This window comes from Malania oleifera, chromosome 10 (assembly GCF_029873635.1).
Source record: "Malania oleifera isolate guangnan ecotype guangnan chromosome 10, ASM2987363v1, whole genome shotgun sequence".
NCBI classification, from domain to species: Eukaryota; Viridiplantae; Streptophyta; class Magnoliopsida; order Santalales; family Ximeniaceae; genus Malania; species Malania oleifera.
The window spans coordinates 85,123,939-85,138,280 of record NC_080426.1 but is presented as its reverse complement, the minus strand read 5'-3'; the positions used below and the strand labels follow the sequence as shown (position 1 = coordinate 85,138,280).

General features: G+C 38.6%; 1 protein-coding gene across 2 annotated transcripts in view; it reads right to left on the bottom strand.

Annotated features, from left to right (window-relative positions):
• Positions 1-14,342, bottom strand: part of LOC131166797 (protein TRANSPARENT TESTA 9) — a 59,862-nt gene that overhangs the window by 15,814 nt on the left and 29,706 nt on the right. For both annotated transcript variants that reach the window (XM_058125378.1, XM_058125379.1), the window contains exon 13: positions 9,537-9,647. In XM_058125378.1, the coding sequence (XP_057981361.1) occupies positions 9,537-9,647 (111 nt within the window). The remainder of the gene's footprint in view (positions 1-9,536; positions 9,648-14,342) is intronic.

Sequence of the window (14,342 nt, the reverse complement as noted above, 5' to 3'; positions counted from 1 at the left end):
TAACGAACCCCCATATTCAGTAGGGTTAGCCTAGGGTATCCTTCCTACTCCTAGGGTTCCTCTAGTACCTAACAATATGAGTCAGGCTCCAAAACAGGCTGGTAGGCCAGTTCAGACTGGCCTCTCCAACCTCAAGTTAATGTAGAGTCTAGGTTTGAGGAAGGTAACATTGAGGAGTTTAATGATGCAAGGTACCAACCTAACCCTAGGCATGCTCCACATTACCCTAGGCAGGGTTGGGAAGACTATGGAGATGTGACAAAAAAGGTCAAGGCAGATGTGCAAGCTTATGATGGGAAACTCAACCCAAGCTCCTTTTATACTGGGTATTGGACATGGAGGATTTCTCTAATTGGTACCGTATACAAGGTGAGGATAAAGTTCAGTTTGCCAAGATGAAACTTGTAGGGCTTCCAAAGAAGTATTGGCAAATTATACAACAAACCCTTAAATGGTTAGGTGAACCTCCTATTACTCAGTGGGAAGTGATGAGACAAAGATTGAAAGAAAAGTACATCTCTCCTTCCTTCAGGAGCCAGTTGTTCAATGAGCTCTTGAACTATAAATAAACCACTACTGTAGTAGCTAAATTGATTGATTTGAAGAACTAATGCCTAGGAGTGATGTTGTTGAGGTCACACATTACATTGTAGCTAGGTTTTTGAACGGTCTTAAGGAGGATGTCAGGCGAGAGGTAGAGTTGTTATCTCCATAGTCCTCAGAGGCAGCCTATCAAAAAGCACTTCCCATCGAAAGGTACCTCAAGAGCTCTCATATATCTTCATCTCAAGGGAGTGAGTCATGTCAATCCAAATCTTTTCCTCACCCTAGGCCTACCATCCCCCAATCTAACCCTAGAGAGAGTTCTACGAAGCAAATAGAATCACATCATGTTGTTCGCTCTAGTGGACTCAGTATTCCTCAAGCTAGTAGCTCATCTGTGCAGTGTCATCGTTCCCATGCTGTGGTCATATCACTGCCCGTTGTCCCCAACGAGCTTTAGCTTTAGAGCGTGAGACTGGTGATTTTCCTGATTGTGAGGATCAAGTTGAAGATGTTGTTGAGTACTCAGGAGATGAGGGTGAGCTTGTAGATGATTTTGAGGAGGATGACCACCATGTTAGTGTGGTTAGTTGTGTCTTATCCACTTCCATGGTGAGAAGTGGAAGCGGACCACTATTTTCCACACTTTCATACGTTGTGGAGAGAGGACATGTAAGCTTGTTATTTATGGGGGTAGCAGCATGAATGTGATCTCCAAGGCTGCTCTAGGAAGATTAAACTTTAAAGGAGAGCCACACCCTCAGCCTTTTAAGGTTAATTAGGTAAACAGGACAAACCTACCCATTACCAAGATGTGTCTTGTACCCATCTAGATGGGAGATTATAAGGATAGGGTCTATTGTGATGTACTCCCGATGGATGAAGCCCATGTCCTGTTAGGGCGACTGTGGTTATTTGATCATGATGTCACTAACTATGGTAGGGAAAACACTTGTGTGTTTAGGCACAAAGATAAGAACATTATTTTGACCCCTACCAAGCCCACCCCCAAAGATCCTAAGTTAAGGAACAAGATAGTATGTCAAGCCCCAGTTCAAAGAAATATTCACTTGCTTGATTGTAGGACTTTTGAACGAGAGAGCTTAGGAAACAAGTGCATTTTAGCTGTCATCACTTGAGAGGTTCCTTTTGTGGAGCAAGAGTCTTTATGTGAGTGCCCACCTAAGGTAGGAGAGTTGCTAGCTAAGTTCTTTGAGCAAGCTACCACCTATGCGAGACATTCAGCATGACGTAGATCTTATTCCCGGTTCACAACTACCTAACTTGCCACATTATAGGATGAACCTTAAAGAGCATGCTGAGTTGAATACGCAGGTTGGAGAACTCCTTGACAAGGGCTTTGTGAGACATAGCCTTAGTCCATGTACTGTACCAACCCTCCTAACTCCAAAAACGGATGAATCTTGGAGGATGTGTGTAGATAGTAGAGTCATCAACAAAATCACCATCAAGTATAGGTTCCCTATCCCTAGACTTGAGGACACGCTTGACATGCTAGCTGGCACTAGTTGGTAATCCAAGATTGACCTCCGTAGTGGGTATCACCAAATTAGAATTATACCGAGAGATGAGTGGAAAACAGCCTTTAAGATCCAAGATGGTTTATTCGAGTGGTTGGTCATGCCATTTGGACTTTCTAATGCGCCTAGCACTTTTATGAGGGTTATGACACATATTCTGCAGCCATTCATAGGAAAGTTCCTAGTGGTCTACTTTGATAATATATCGGTCTACAGTAAGTCTAGGGAGGAGCATTTGGTACATCTTCATGAGGTCTTTGCCACCTTGAGGGAAGCAAAGTTGTTTGCTAACCTCAAGAAGTGCAGCTTCCTACAATCTAGTATGCTCTTTCTTGGTTCTATGATTTCTACGCAAGGAATAGCCACTAATCCAAAAAAGGTTAGAGCTATTATAGAGTGGCTTGAGCCTCGGATTATTACTGAGGTTTGTAGTTTTCATGGCCTCGCTACTTTCTATAGGTGATTCATAGGGCATCTTGGCTCCTATCACTGAGTGTTTGAAGAAAAGTTTCATTGGACTCCATTAGCTGTTAAAGCTTTTAGAGAGGTCAAACAGAAGATGATCAAAGCACCTGTACTTAGGCATCTAGACTTTAGTAGGGTTTTTGAGGTGGCTTGTGATGCCTCTGGGATAGGTATAGGTGGGGTCTCGAGTTAGGAGGAGCATCCTATACCATTTCTCAGTGAAAAATTGTTAGATGCCAAACAGAGATATAGCACATATGATAAAGATTTTTATGTTGTAGTGAGATCCCTCCAACATTGGAGATACTTATTACCCCAAGAGTTTGTACACTTCTCTGACCACCTTGCATTGCAATATATAGGCTCATAGAAGCAGTTGAGTGCGAAGCATGCTGGTTGGGTATAGTTCCTCAATGAGTACACTTTTGTTCTTAATCATCATTCCAGTGTTAAGAATAAAGTGGTTGATGGCCTTAATAGGGTAGCAATTATTCTCCATATCTTGAGAGCTAAGGTCATTGGGTTTTATCGACTGAAGGACAAGTACCCCACTTGCCCTAATTTTGGGATTATCTTTCAGGAGGTGACAGAGGGCCACCGTAGGGATTTTGTAGATTTCATCATCCGAGAGGGATACCTATTTAAAGGTACTAGGTTATGCATTCCCCATACTTCCTTTAGAAATCTTGTAGTTTGGGAATTGCATGCCAGAGGGTTACCTGGTCACCTAGGGAGGGATTAAACCATTGCCTTAGTTGAGGATAGGCTTTATCGACCTTCCTTAAAGAGGGATGTTGCTAGGATAGTGTCTCAGTGCTGCACCTGTCAGTTAGCCAAAGCTAAGAGACACAACACTAGCCTTTATACCCCTCTGCCATTGCCACACAAGCCTTGTAGAGACCCAGGTATGGATTTTGTTCTTGGACTACCCAAAACAGCCTGGGGACATTATTCCATATTTTTTGTTGTTCAAAGATTCTCCAAGATGGCACATTTCATTCCATGTAATAAGACTTTTGATGCATTTCATGCAGCTAAATTGTTCTTTAGAGAGGTCGTCAAATTGCATGGGTTGCCAACCTCCATAGTGTCTAATAGGGATATCAAGTTCTCCAGCTACTTTTGGAAGACACTTTGGAAAATGTGTGGAACTCACTTGCTGTTTTCTTCAGCTTGCCAGCTCCAAACTGATGGGCAAACTGAGGTTGTGAATCGTAGTCTTGGTTACCTACTTAAGTGCGTTGTGGGAGAAAAACGGGGCAATTAGGGCTTCATGCTGCCTACTATTGAGTTTGCTTATAATAAATCTGTGAACAGGCCCACACGTAAGAGCCCTTTTGGGTGTGTATTTGGTTACAAACCTCATGGCACCCATTGATCTTGTTCCTTTGCCACCAGATGCCCATATTTCTGAGCCTGCTGAGTCTTTTGTCCATCACATTCATGAGCTGCATGATGAGGTTGAGCAAAAACTTGATATAGCCTATAAGTAATATGGATTATAAGCTTTCTATAGATATGCATCGTAGAGCTAAAGAGTTTAATGCAGGTGATAGTGTCATGGTTCGCATAAAACCTGAGCATTACCCTAGAAATTCATTTAAAAAGCTCCATGCTCGTGCCATTGGCCCTTTCCTCATCCTCAATAAACTTGGACCTAATGCATGTTTACTTGATTAATTGATTTACCTACTCATATGACCATTATTCCAGTTTTTAATATCGAGGATTTGACACCTTACCAAGGCACTTTTGAGCCTCCTCATTTGCCATTTGATGCCCATGTAGGTTCAGCAGCTCTTCAGCTTCCCTCTACTCCTCGACCATGGGAAACAATGGAGTCTATTTTGGATGAAGAGTTTGTGACATCTCCTCATGGTGGTTTTCATCGCTACTTGGTTTAGTGGAGAGGTCGACCCGAGTCAGATGCTACATGGCTTGCCGAGGATGATGTTCGTGGCAGCGCTCCTGACTTGCTGGAGTCATATTTGCAGTCCCACTCGTGGAGCACAGTTCCTTTCAGCCAGGGGAGAATGATGGAGGACCACCTGTACCCCCTAGGCCGCCCATTCAGCACATGTATTTTAGGTGTAGATTTAGGAAGGTTTAGGAAGGATGTGTATGGAGGACCTCTTTGTATTTGCTTCAGGGACTTCTTTTAGAATTTGTAATTATATGTTTAGTTGGTCTTATTTGTAAATATGTGTATGGAGGACCTCTCTCTCTCTCTCTCTCTCAGATTCTGTTCTACATCATCTTCTTCTTCTTCCCCCCTCTTTTCTCCTTCTTCCTTCTCTTCTCTCTTCTGATTCTGCCTCTCACCTCTGTTCTGTTCTGTCCTATACTTCTGTTCCGTTCCCCCTCTCTTCTCCTTCTTCCTTGTCTTCTCTCTTCCGATTCTGCCTCTCACCTCTGTTCTGTTCTGTCCTATACTTCTGTTCCATTCTTCTTTTTCTGTCCTGCCTCCCTACTGCTGCTGCTGCTCTTCTCCTTGTCCCCTTCTTCTTATCTTCTTCTCCTTCTTCTTCTTCTAATTCTCTCAATTCTATCTATATATATAAAGTCTACTATCTACCCCACATCATATAGCATTTTTCAGGAGTGCTGGAATATGGTGAGGAGTCCTTCATGAGTTTCATAAGAATGGAAATTGGGTAAAATGTTAATTCTAACTTTATCACCTCAGTGCCAAAGAAGAGTACATAAACTTAAGGTATAAAATTTTCAGTCTATATATGAGTAACCGGTGTTTATAAGATCATTGCTAAGGCTCTCGCCAATAGGTTGAGTTTGAAACTTAGTGACAGTGACACTATTTCTCTTGCCCATGGTTCTTTTCATGGTCTTAAATTTCCATGAAATTATCGAAATTTCCATCGAAATTTCCGATTTCCGTCACCATCGAAATCGAATGGCAGTCGATTTCCGTCTTGCATAATTTATGTCGAAATCTCAAGGAATTATTCAAAATATATTGAAATCTTGAAATTTTAACGAAACTAGTCGAAATTTTAACTATACAATGAAATTTCGTTAAAATTCAAATCAAAGATTTAGGAGTGAAGTGAAATTTCTCTTTTAATTTATTTTATTGGAGCAAAAGATTATTACAAGTGCTTTTGCAATTATATGGGAAAAAAAAATTTCTCTTTTGAAATTATTTAACTATTCATGTCCTATTTATCATTTTTTGTATAATGAATAATATTTAAATGATTTATGAATTTCATTTGTGTTAACTGAATATGTTCAATGTACATTATCTTACAAATATGTTTGATACACATACTATTTTACAACTTTTCCACCTCATACAAAACATAGATGTATTTAATTTGTAATATATTGGTCCTAAAACTTATACTATTATGTTTTTTAACCATTTCTAAAGTTTCACAAAGAATTTCATGCTTTACTACTAATTTCTGTTATTTTTTCAAAATGAAATTGAAATTGACATCGAAATCAAAATTTTTGTCGAAATTTATGTACTTTTGGAGCTTCAAAATTTGAGTCGAAATTGAAATTTAAGACCTAGGTTCTTTTGTTAGGGGTAGCTAATTGATGGACGCTATCCTAGTTGCTAATGTTGTGATGGAGGATGTTCGTCATAGTAAGAAGACCCTTGTACTTAAATTGAACTTTGAGAATGCATATGATCTGGTTAGCAGTGAGATCTTGGACAAGGTGTTGAGGAAAGGGTTTAGAGATAGGTGACAGAAATGGATGAGGAGGTGTATTTTCTACAATTATAAATAGGGAGCCAAAAGCTTTGTAGGCCTTCAATAGGAGGTGACAAGGGGATCATTTATCCTTGTTTTTGCGCCGCGCCCCCCCCCCCCCCCCTCTTCTCAATGGATAAGGGTTGTAAGAGGTATTGAGGTGGGGAGGGAGGGTATTTATCTAGATGCTGATATTGCATCTTCTATAGAAAATTCTCACCATTTTATATATTTTCTAAAGGGTCTCTGGTCTTGGAATTAACTTGAGGAAGGGTAGAGTTGGGGCCATTAATCTTAGTTTTGATAGGGTTTTGGAGTTGATTTCCTAGCTGGGTGTGGTTTCTTAGATTGGCCTTTGACTGACTTGGCTGTCCCTTTGGGAGGGAAGTCCCGTCCTTTAGCCTTCTAAGGTTGAATGGTTACCAAGGTGGCTAAGTGTTGGGATGGGTGGAGAGGGGTTTTATTTTTCTAGGTATCAGCCTCATCCAGGCTACTTTGTCTACTTTTTCGTTGTATGTTTTGTCTTTACTTAGTATTTCCGTAGGGTAATTAAAAAACACTGCTATCTTGGATAAATTCCCTTAAAAGTAAACTCCCTTTGCAACAGAGTTATAGGAAGCAAGTTCAACTTCAGCTTGCAGGTGAATGGGTGGGATTCTAATATTTAGATGTTCTTCTGACATTCCCTAGAAATTTATTTCACATGTTTACCCTTTCTTTACTCCATTGAAAAATTTTAAACTATGAAGAAGTATTCACTTTTGGGTGGACAACTTAGCTTTTTCGTGTTTCTATGCTTGTCTTTATCATCTTTTTTCTCTCCATTTTGATGTTATTTTCTTCCTTCTAATGATAGATGGTGACTGCTTTCTAGGGATTTTCATTTTAGATGGGATTTGAATGATATGAAGTTGGAGGAGCTTTCACCCTTCCTCATATTGGCCAGTTGTCATATCTCTAGTAGGAGATGTTATTCATGCAAGTCCTTTTTCTTTCTCACCTTGTCAAGTCTAGTATGTCTTTCCATCTTCGTGCATATGGAAGGTCAAAGTTCCTTCTAAGATGAAAGCATTTGTACAGCTAGTGGCCCTTAAAAGAGTAAACACCAATAATTTGCTGCAAAGTAGGAGGCCTTCCAAGTTTCCAGATGGGTGCTTCCTCTGTGCTAGCAGTTCAGAGAAGGTTTGTTTTTGCACTGTTCATTTTCCTGGGGCCTGTGGAATAGATTATTGGCATACTTTGCAACACACTTGGGTATGTCAAGTTGGTGGAGGAGCTTTTTATTCTCTTTTTTAGGTATTGAGAAGGGTAAGGATGCCAGGACGTCATAAATGTGTGCTCTTCCTGCTTTTTTTTTGTGGGGGTGGGGGGTACTGGGGAGTATTCTGGCAAGAGATTGTCTCTACTTTGGGACGGGGTTCAATATTTGGCATCTCTTTGAGCTTTTATTAAGGGCTGTTGCATTGAGAATGTCAACCGACCTAGGAAGGCTTTATAGAGCTCATTGTATTTCATTCATTTTTTTCTGCTTTCAGTTTGAGGACTCCTTGTTCTAATTATTGTACTTTCTCCTTGCTACTCTAATGATGTTTCTTTTCTTATTTTAAAAAATATATATGCATTAATAAACCATTTTCAAATTTCAACTTGTAGCTTTTGAAGCCAAGAGGTAGTTCAACAATTTAAATAAGAAAACAATACAAATCAATATCAACTTATACTTCACATAAAACTGGAAACTCTAAACCCTATCAAAAATTTCTGAGGGATCCACATTTTGGCAGTCCTGGTGCTTAAACTCAATACAAACACAACTACAACCTATTGTGCATTGCAAAAATCAAGTTGATCAATTTTGTTTTGGTCTTTTTTTTGGGTGGGGGGGGGGGGGGGGGGAGGGGGGGGAAGGGAGAAAGCATTTTTATCAAGAGAAAAAATTTGAAAAAAAAAAAAGAGGAAATACACGAGAGAGAGAGAGAGAGAGAGAGAGAGAGAGGACACTAAGTCCACTCACAAAATACAAACATGATATACAGACAGAAGAATAGAACTGATGTAATTTGATCTAATAACAACTGCTCAACTGAAAAACAAAATATTAACCAAACACTAGTTTGAGGTAACGTTATATGAGAGATTTCTTAATCTCTAGTCATACAAATATTTGGTGTGTAAGATGATAGTAGGATGCAAATTACAAACTAATTGCAAATGCTAAAAAAAGAAAAAAAAAAAAAAAGGTGGATCAGTGCTACTTGATTAAAGAATTATTTTACTGTAAAAAAAATATAAATATGTTAATTAAACACTAATTTGATACACTTTAAAATTTAAACGAGAAAGTTTGACCCTACAAAAAATTGACAGGTGCAACCATGCAAGGGTAGCATGTTCTAGAAAAGGTGCAAGAAAAAACAAGAGAAAAATAATGTGCAAGTGATCATCATGGAGCTCCTAGGTTTATTTGCAACAAGGAACATTTATAGATCTCAAAAACCCTTCTAAACACAAACTTTAGCCCGTGAATATTCAGTTTGGACCTCTTTCAACTTTTCAATACAAACGAGCATACATACGTAAGTACAAAGCAAGGATGCATATAATATAAATAATCAGCAAATAATGGTTAGTCATTCTTTCTATATATGACAGAATAATTTAGTCATTTGTACATTGTTTAAAATAAAGGAGCCCAACTATCACATATGCAGAGCTAACAAATCCATGGAAGAAATCTCAACACAAAAAATTTGTCAGATTGTACAAATGCCAATTTGGTAGCAAGAATTAATATAATTTTAACTTGATGAATAACATTTCTTGCCAAAAAAAAGTGGTTTCTCCTAATGTTCAGATTGTACAAATGCCAATTTGGTAGCAAGAATTAATATACCTTTTAACTTGAAGAATAACATTTCTTGCCAAAAAAATGGATTCTCCTAATTTTATCCTATCAAAAACTGTAGTCAGATTTTCTCTGCTTCAATATCAACCAAATTACAAGAAGTTCCAACATGGTTATGTTCATATTGTATCTGTTTTATGGGTTTATACAGCTATAAATGGAGCAGCCTTTTATTCCATATTTTGGGCCTACTCCATTTTTTTAATGAACAAACATTCCTCATTGTAGAGAAGAACAGGAAAAGAGCAGTCAGATGATGACAAGTGGATGACACTTCATCAAAAAGAACGAAAGAATATTCCTAATGTCTAATTGTCCCCTTATATATATATATAGAGAGAGAGAGAGAGAGGTGAATACCTTAAGCTTTTGTAGACAAACATCAAGCTCGCTAGCAATACCATCTCTGGCAAAGCTACTTCCCGAGGAAAATAGTTGTTCTTCACCTACGCCCTCACCAACTAGAGCTTGCTACAACCATGCAATAAAGACAGCACTTTATTTCAAAGATCAAACAATATATATATATGTACAACTTAGTTTTGTAATGAGAAAAAAAAATTCCCAGATAAGCATAATTTCAAGTAGACAGACATGGCCCTGACATTGATAGCATAATCCTTTAAAAACCAATATACTGAACACATCATTATTAGTCACTAACTGAAAAAAAATTAAAATGAAATGATAAGAATTATCGCAATTACAAATATGGACTACTCAGAGTTAAAAAAGCTAATACCCTAGGAACCTGTGAATTGGTAGGAACTCTGAAACTAAAACTTTGTTTGGGAATGATAATATAGCAATCCAGAAGTCAAATACAGTGTTTATCGAACTGTTTTTCTCTTCCGAGTCATTATTAATCTACTTTACCAAATAAAATCATATTTAAATTCAGAAACACCTAAATATCCTCTATTTTTTATATGCAAATGCATTGCACATTTCTCTTCTGCATACACTATGAAAACCCTCCCCCTACCATCGCAAAGCAGGGAGCCATGTGTCCCAGGGATGCCATTTTTATACTTAAAATAGCCTAGCATACTGCACTTTGGAGCATGTGTTATACCTCCACCCTATGCAACATTGGATTTACAAGAGGATTTATTTTTTAGGGGGGGGGGGGGGGTGGGTTACTTGGAATCCATATAAAAGGGCAGCCCGGTGCACAAAGCTCCCGCATATGCGGGGTTTGGGGAAGGAGCACACCACAATGAATCTATAGTATGCAGCCTTACCTTGCATTTTTACAAGAGAAAATAGGAGTTCATATGCTCATTTGATAAATCAGTTAAATATCTCAAACCTGCAAAGCTACTCATGTTACCAGAAACAGGGAATGAGAATGGCTGCATATCCCTAGGAAACTTGCTTATCCAAAATTTAAGCGAGAAATTATTGCAGTTATCTTGCAATCAGTTTTCCAATTATTGTTCCAAAGACGATGTCCACAGTTAAATAAATATACTAAAAGGGATTCAATCACTAAAAAAATGAGCATGCCACTTGTCAAAGCTTCAAAAACTCAAAATAACGTTGAGTTGACATAAACACAAAAACTACAAAATGTGAAGCTAGAAAGTTGTACAAAACTTGCTAGAGGGGCATCAAAAGTAAAGGATCTAAAGACATAGCATCAAGGAGGGGATGAGAGAAGACAGGAAAAAGAATATAGAACCGGATGAAACACGCCGTTATACCTCATTTCAAATTCACCGTCTGTTTTTATAGTACACATGCAGTCTAATTTATATTAAAATACAAACAAGCCCCCCTAAGACACCTAACTACAAAACACAACAAAGATAAACCTAATAATTAATTAGGACCCAACAAACCCTCATCCCTATTCTTAGGAATAGGCTTCCAAATAGTGTCAAAATGATACATCTAATGGCCAACTTCCTACCCTACATCATTGATCTCGTAATATTTAAAAAATGAAAAAAGAAGAGGAAAGAATTTTTGTTCTTCTGTGAGAAAAATGAATGAGAAGAGACTACAGCCCCATAAAGACAGTCACCACCTGCTGACCTACAAATCAACTCCGGTCTTATTCCGTTCCTCCAGCCTTCTAATAAGCCCACTTTTGCAATGCCCAGGTTTTTCATGATGCTATCATAAATTATGCTCACAAATAGATATTCAATTTGTTTTTCCTTGGTTTGGCTCAATTGATATAAACATGTTCAACATAGGCCTGGAATGGTAGTTGACATAACTGAAAAGGCATCCCAATGGTAGAAATGTAGTTAATCATTTTTTCAAGAAGATCTTCAAAACTGAACTTGTTCTTTGTCTATTCATATTCTTGTGAGAAGTTGGAGTTTTTTCCATTTTTGATTTTTTTTTAATAAAATATTAAATAATCGTTCGTTGGAAACTTTATTTCCCAATTTAATGCATCCAAAATCTCGGCGAGTTTTTAAGGAAAACTCACTAGACCATCCAATGAGTTTTAAATGACAAGACGTTTCTTGACTGACGCATGGTAGGCAAATCTCACTGGACCATCCAGTGAGATTTGCATGAGCCTTCTATTTTGCCCTTCTTGCATTGCCTCCGGCGAAGTTCGTTCGTCCCATGCATATATTTATTTATTCTAATTTTTAACTCCCCTTTTGTCTCCATTTTGACATGTGTTTCTCCGTATTTATTAGTTGGCAAGTGGTGCAATTTCCTAAGCCACCCACTCCCTCACTCGCGCACGCTATCCCACTTGCACCAGCTCGTGCACCCTGAATTACTCTTGTTCCTTTGCGACGGCGAGAAGAAACGGTGAGGACAAAAAGGAATAAGACACAGGAAAAGAGGGTTTAAACAACGACACTGACCGCACCCAAGATCAGAAGCTCCTCAACCTTTTAATCTGAGAGTGCGCTTCAGACTCCGATGGACAAGCAAGCACTGTTCCCAGTGAATAAAAAAGAGAGATCAAATTAGTAGGGAAAAAACCTTTTTTTTTTTGTAACAGACTAGTGGTAGAGAAGCCTGTCAACTCAGTGCCGGGATTTTCTCCAGTGGATTTTTGTTGCAGTGGTCTACGTTGCAATTTCAAATTTAAATTTCCAATTGCAATTTCAAATACACTATTCAGAGCACATGCATGTGCAGGAGTCATTATTGCCGACCCCACTGTGCATTCAGCCAACACATTTGAATTTCAAAGCTTGGCTTTGTGTTTTTGACTGGCAGTGCAGCTATCATGATTGCCGACCCCACTATGCATTTGGTGTAAAGGTCACTTCCAAATTTGCACTCGCAACCCCATGTCTGAAAAATCCAACATGGGACTCACGGAACAACTGGGATATTATTGAATAATCTGGGTTTTTAGACGCCACAGACGACACCACATTAGTCTGCGAAATCTGTAACACTGCACGCTCACCTGCAGTGCCCTTTGCCGCAAATGATCGACCACTTGGCGCACACACGACCAAACCCTTTGAAACAAATCCATCCCGAACCGATTTCGAATCCCAACTGATATTGAAAATACCAGAACTCACAGCTCCAACATGACAGACTCAACATGGGATTCGTCAGTGCCTTCTGTACCTAGAGATTCAGAGGCACACACATCTTGACCGGGAATAGCGTTTGCTCGTCCATCGGAGTCTAAAGCGCACTCTCAGATAAAAAGGTTGAGGAGCTTCCGCTTTTGGGCATTGTCAGTGTCATCGTTTAAACCCTCTTTTCCTGTGTCTTCTTCCTCTTCGTCCTCAACGTCTCCATCCTCCTCTGCTTCTCGCCGTTGCAAAGGGACAAGAGCAGCTCAGGGTGCACGAGCTGGTGCAAGTGGGATAGCGTGCACAAGTGAGAAAGTGGGTGGCTTAGGAAATTGCACCACCTGCAAATTGGCAAATACGGAGAAACACATGTCAAAACAGAGACAAAAGGGGAGTTAGAAATCAAAATAAATAAATATATGCATAGGAAAAATGAACTTCGCTGGAGGCAATGCAAGGGCAAAACAAGAAGGCTCATGCACATCTCGATGGACCATCCAACGAGATTTGTCTGCCACACGTCAGTCAAGAAACGCCTCGTCATTTAAAACTCACTGGATGGTCCAACAAGTTTTCCTTAAACACTCGTTGGACAGTCCAACGAGATTTAGGACACATTAAATTGGGAAACAAATTTCCCAACAAACAATTATTTAACATTTTATTTTAAAAAATCAAAAATAGAGAAAAAACTCTGGGAAGTTAGCTGATAATGTTCATGATCATTTACACCACTGGTGCAAGATAAATATCATGAGACTCTATTAAGGAGTCATATCTGATAAAAATTCTCCAACCCTAATAGTCTACAAACCTTTGAAAAAAAAAAACAAGGACTCTAATTTAAAACATCAAAATTTATATTTGATTCAAGTATAAATAAGAAATTTTTGACCAACAATAAAAATTCCAAAATCGCTGATAGACACTCCAAAAAAAAAAAAATCCAATCACCAAATAGGATAAAAAACAAAGTTTTATAGAGTACCATATATCAAATTTTGGATATTTCTTCCACATCAAAGCTACGGAGGAAGAACCAATTTAGATTTTGCCTCAATGTTTGGTATGGGGATAAAGCTCTATAAGACTCTTTCCCAGATTTAAGGGGAACAGTGCAGTACAGAACCTACAAGGTCAAAATTCTGGAGAGACTATCATGACTGAGAGTAAGGAGCAGCAAAGACCTTTGTATGCAAGAATCAAGGGAAAATTCTATAAAGTGGCTGGAAACTAGCAATTAGGTAGTTCTCAGTAAAATCAATATTTAACCATATCATTAATAAGAGTGAAGAATTCTCTGGAAGTCGGCTACTAATCAAGCAGAATATTAGAAAGGGAGGTAGTATCATTATAAGCTGGTGTTTCATGTGTAAGCAGCTGGAAGGAACTAGGAAGTATAAATAATATTTTTCTATACCATAAAAGGGCACGGGAACTCTTTAACTATGATCCTGCAGCAGTTTGATGTACATGAGTGATGTTAGATTGTGTTTTTTCCCTGGTAAAATGTTTTTTTTATAGAAAAAGAAGAAATTTCATTAAAAGAATAGGAATATACAAAAAGGAGAATAAGGCGTCTCCCTCAAAAGATTCTGGGTCAAACCATATAGGAAAACAAATAAAACAGAACAAGAAAGAAGAAACA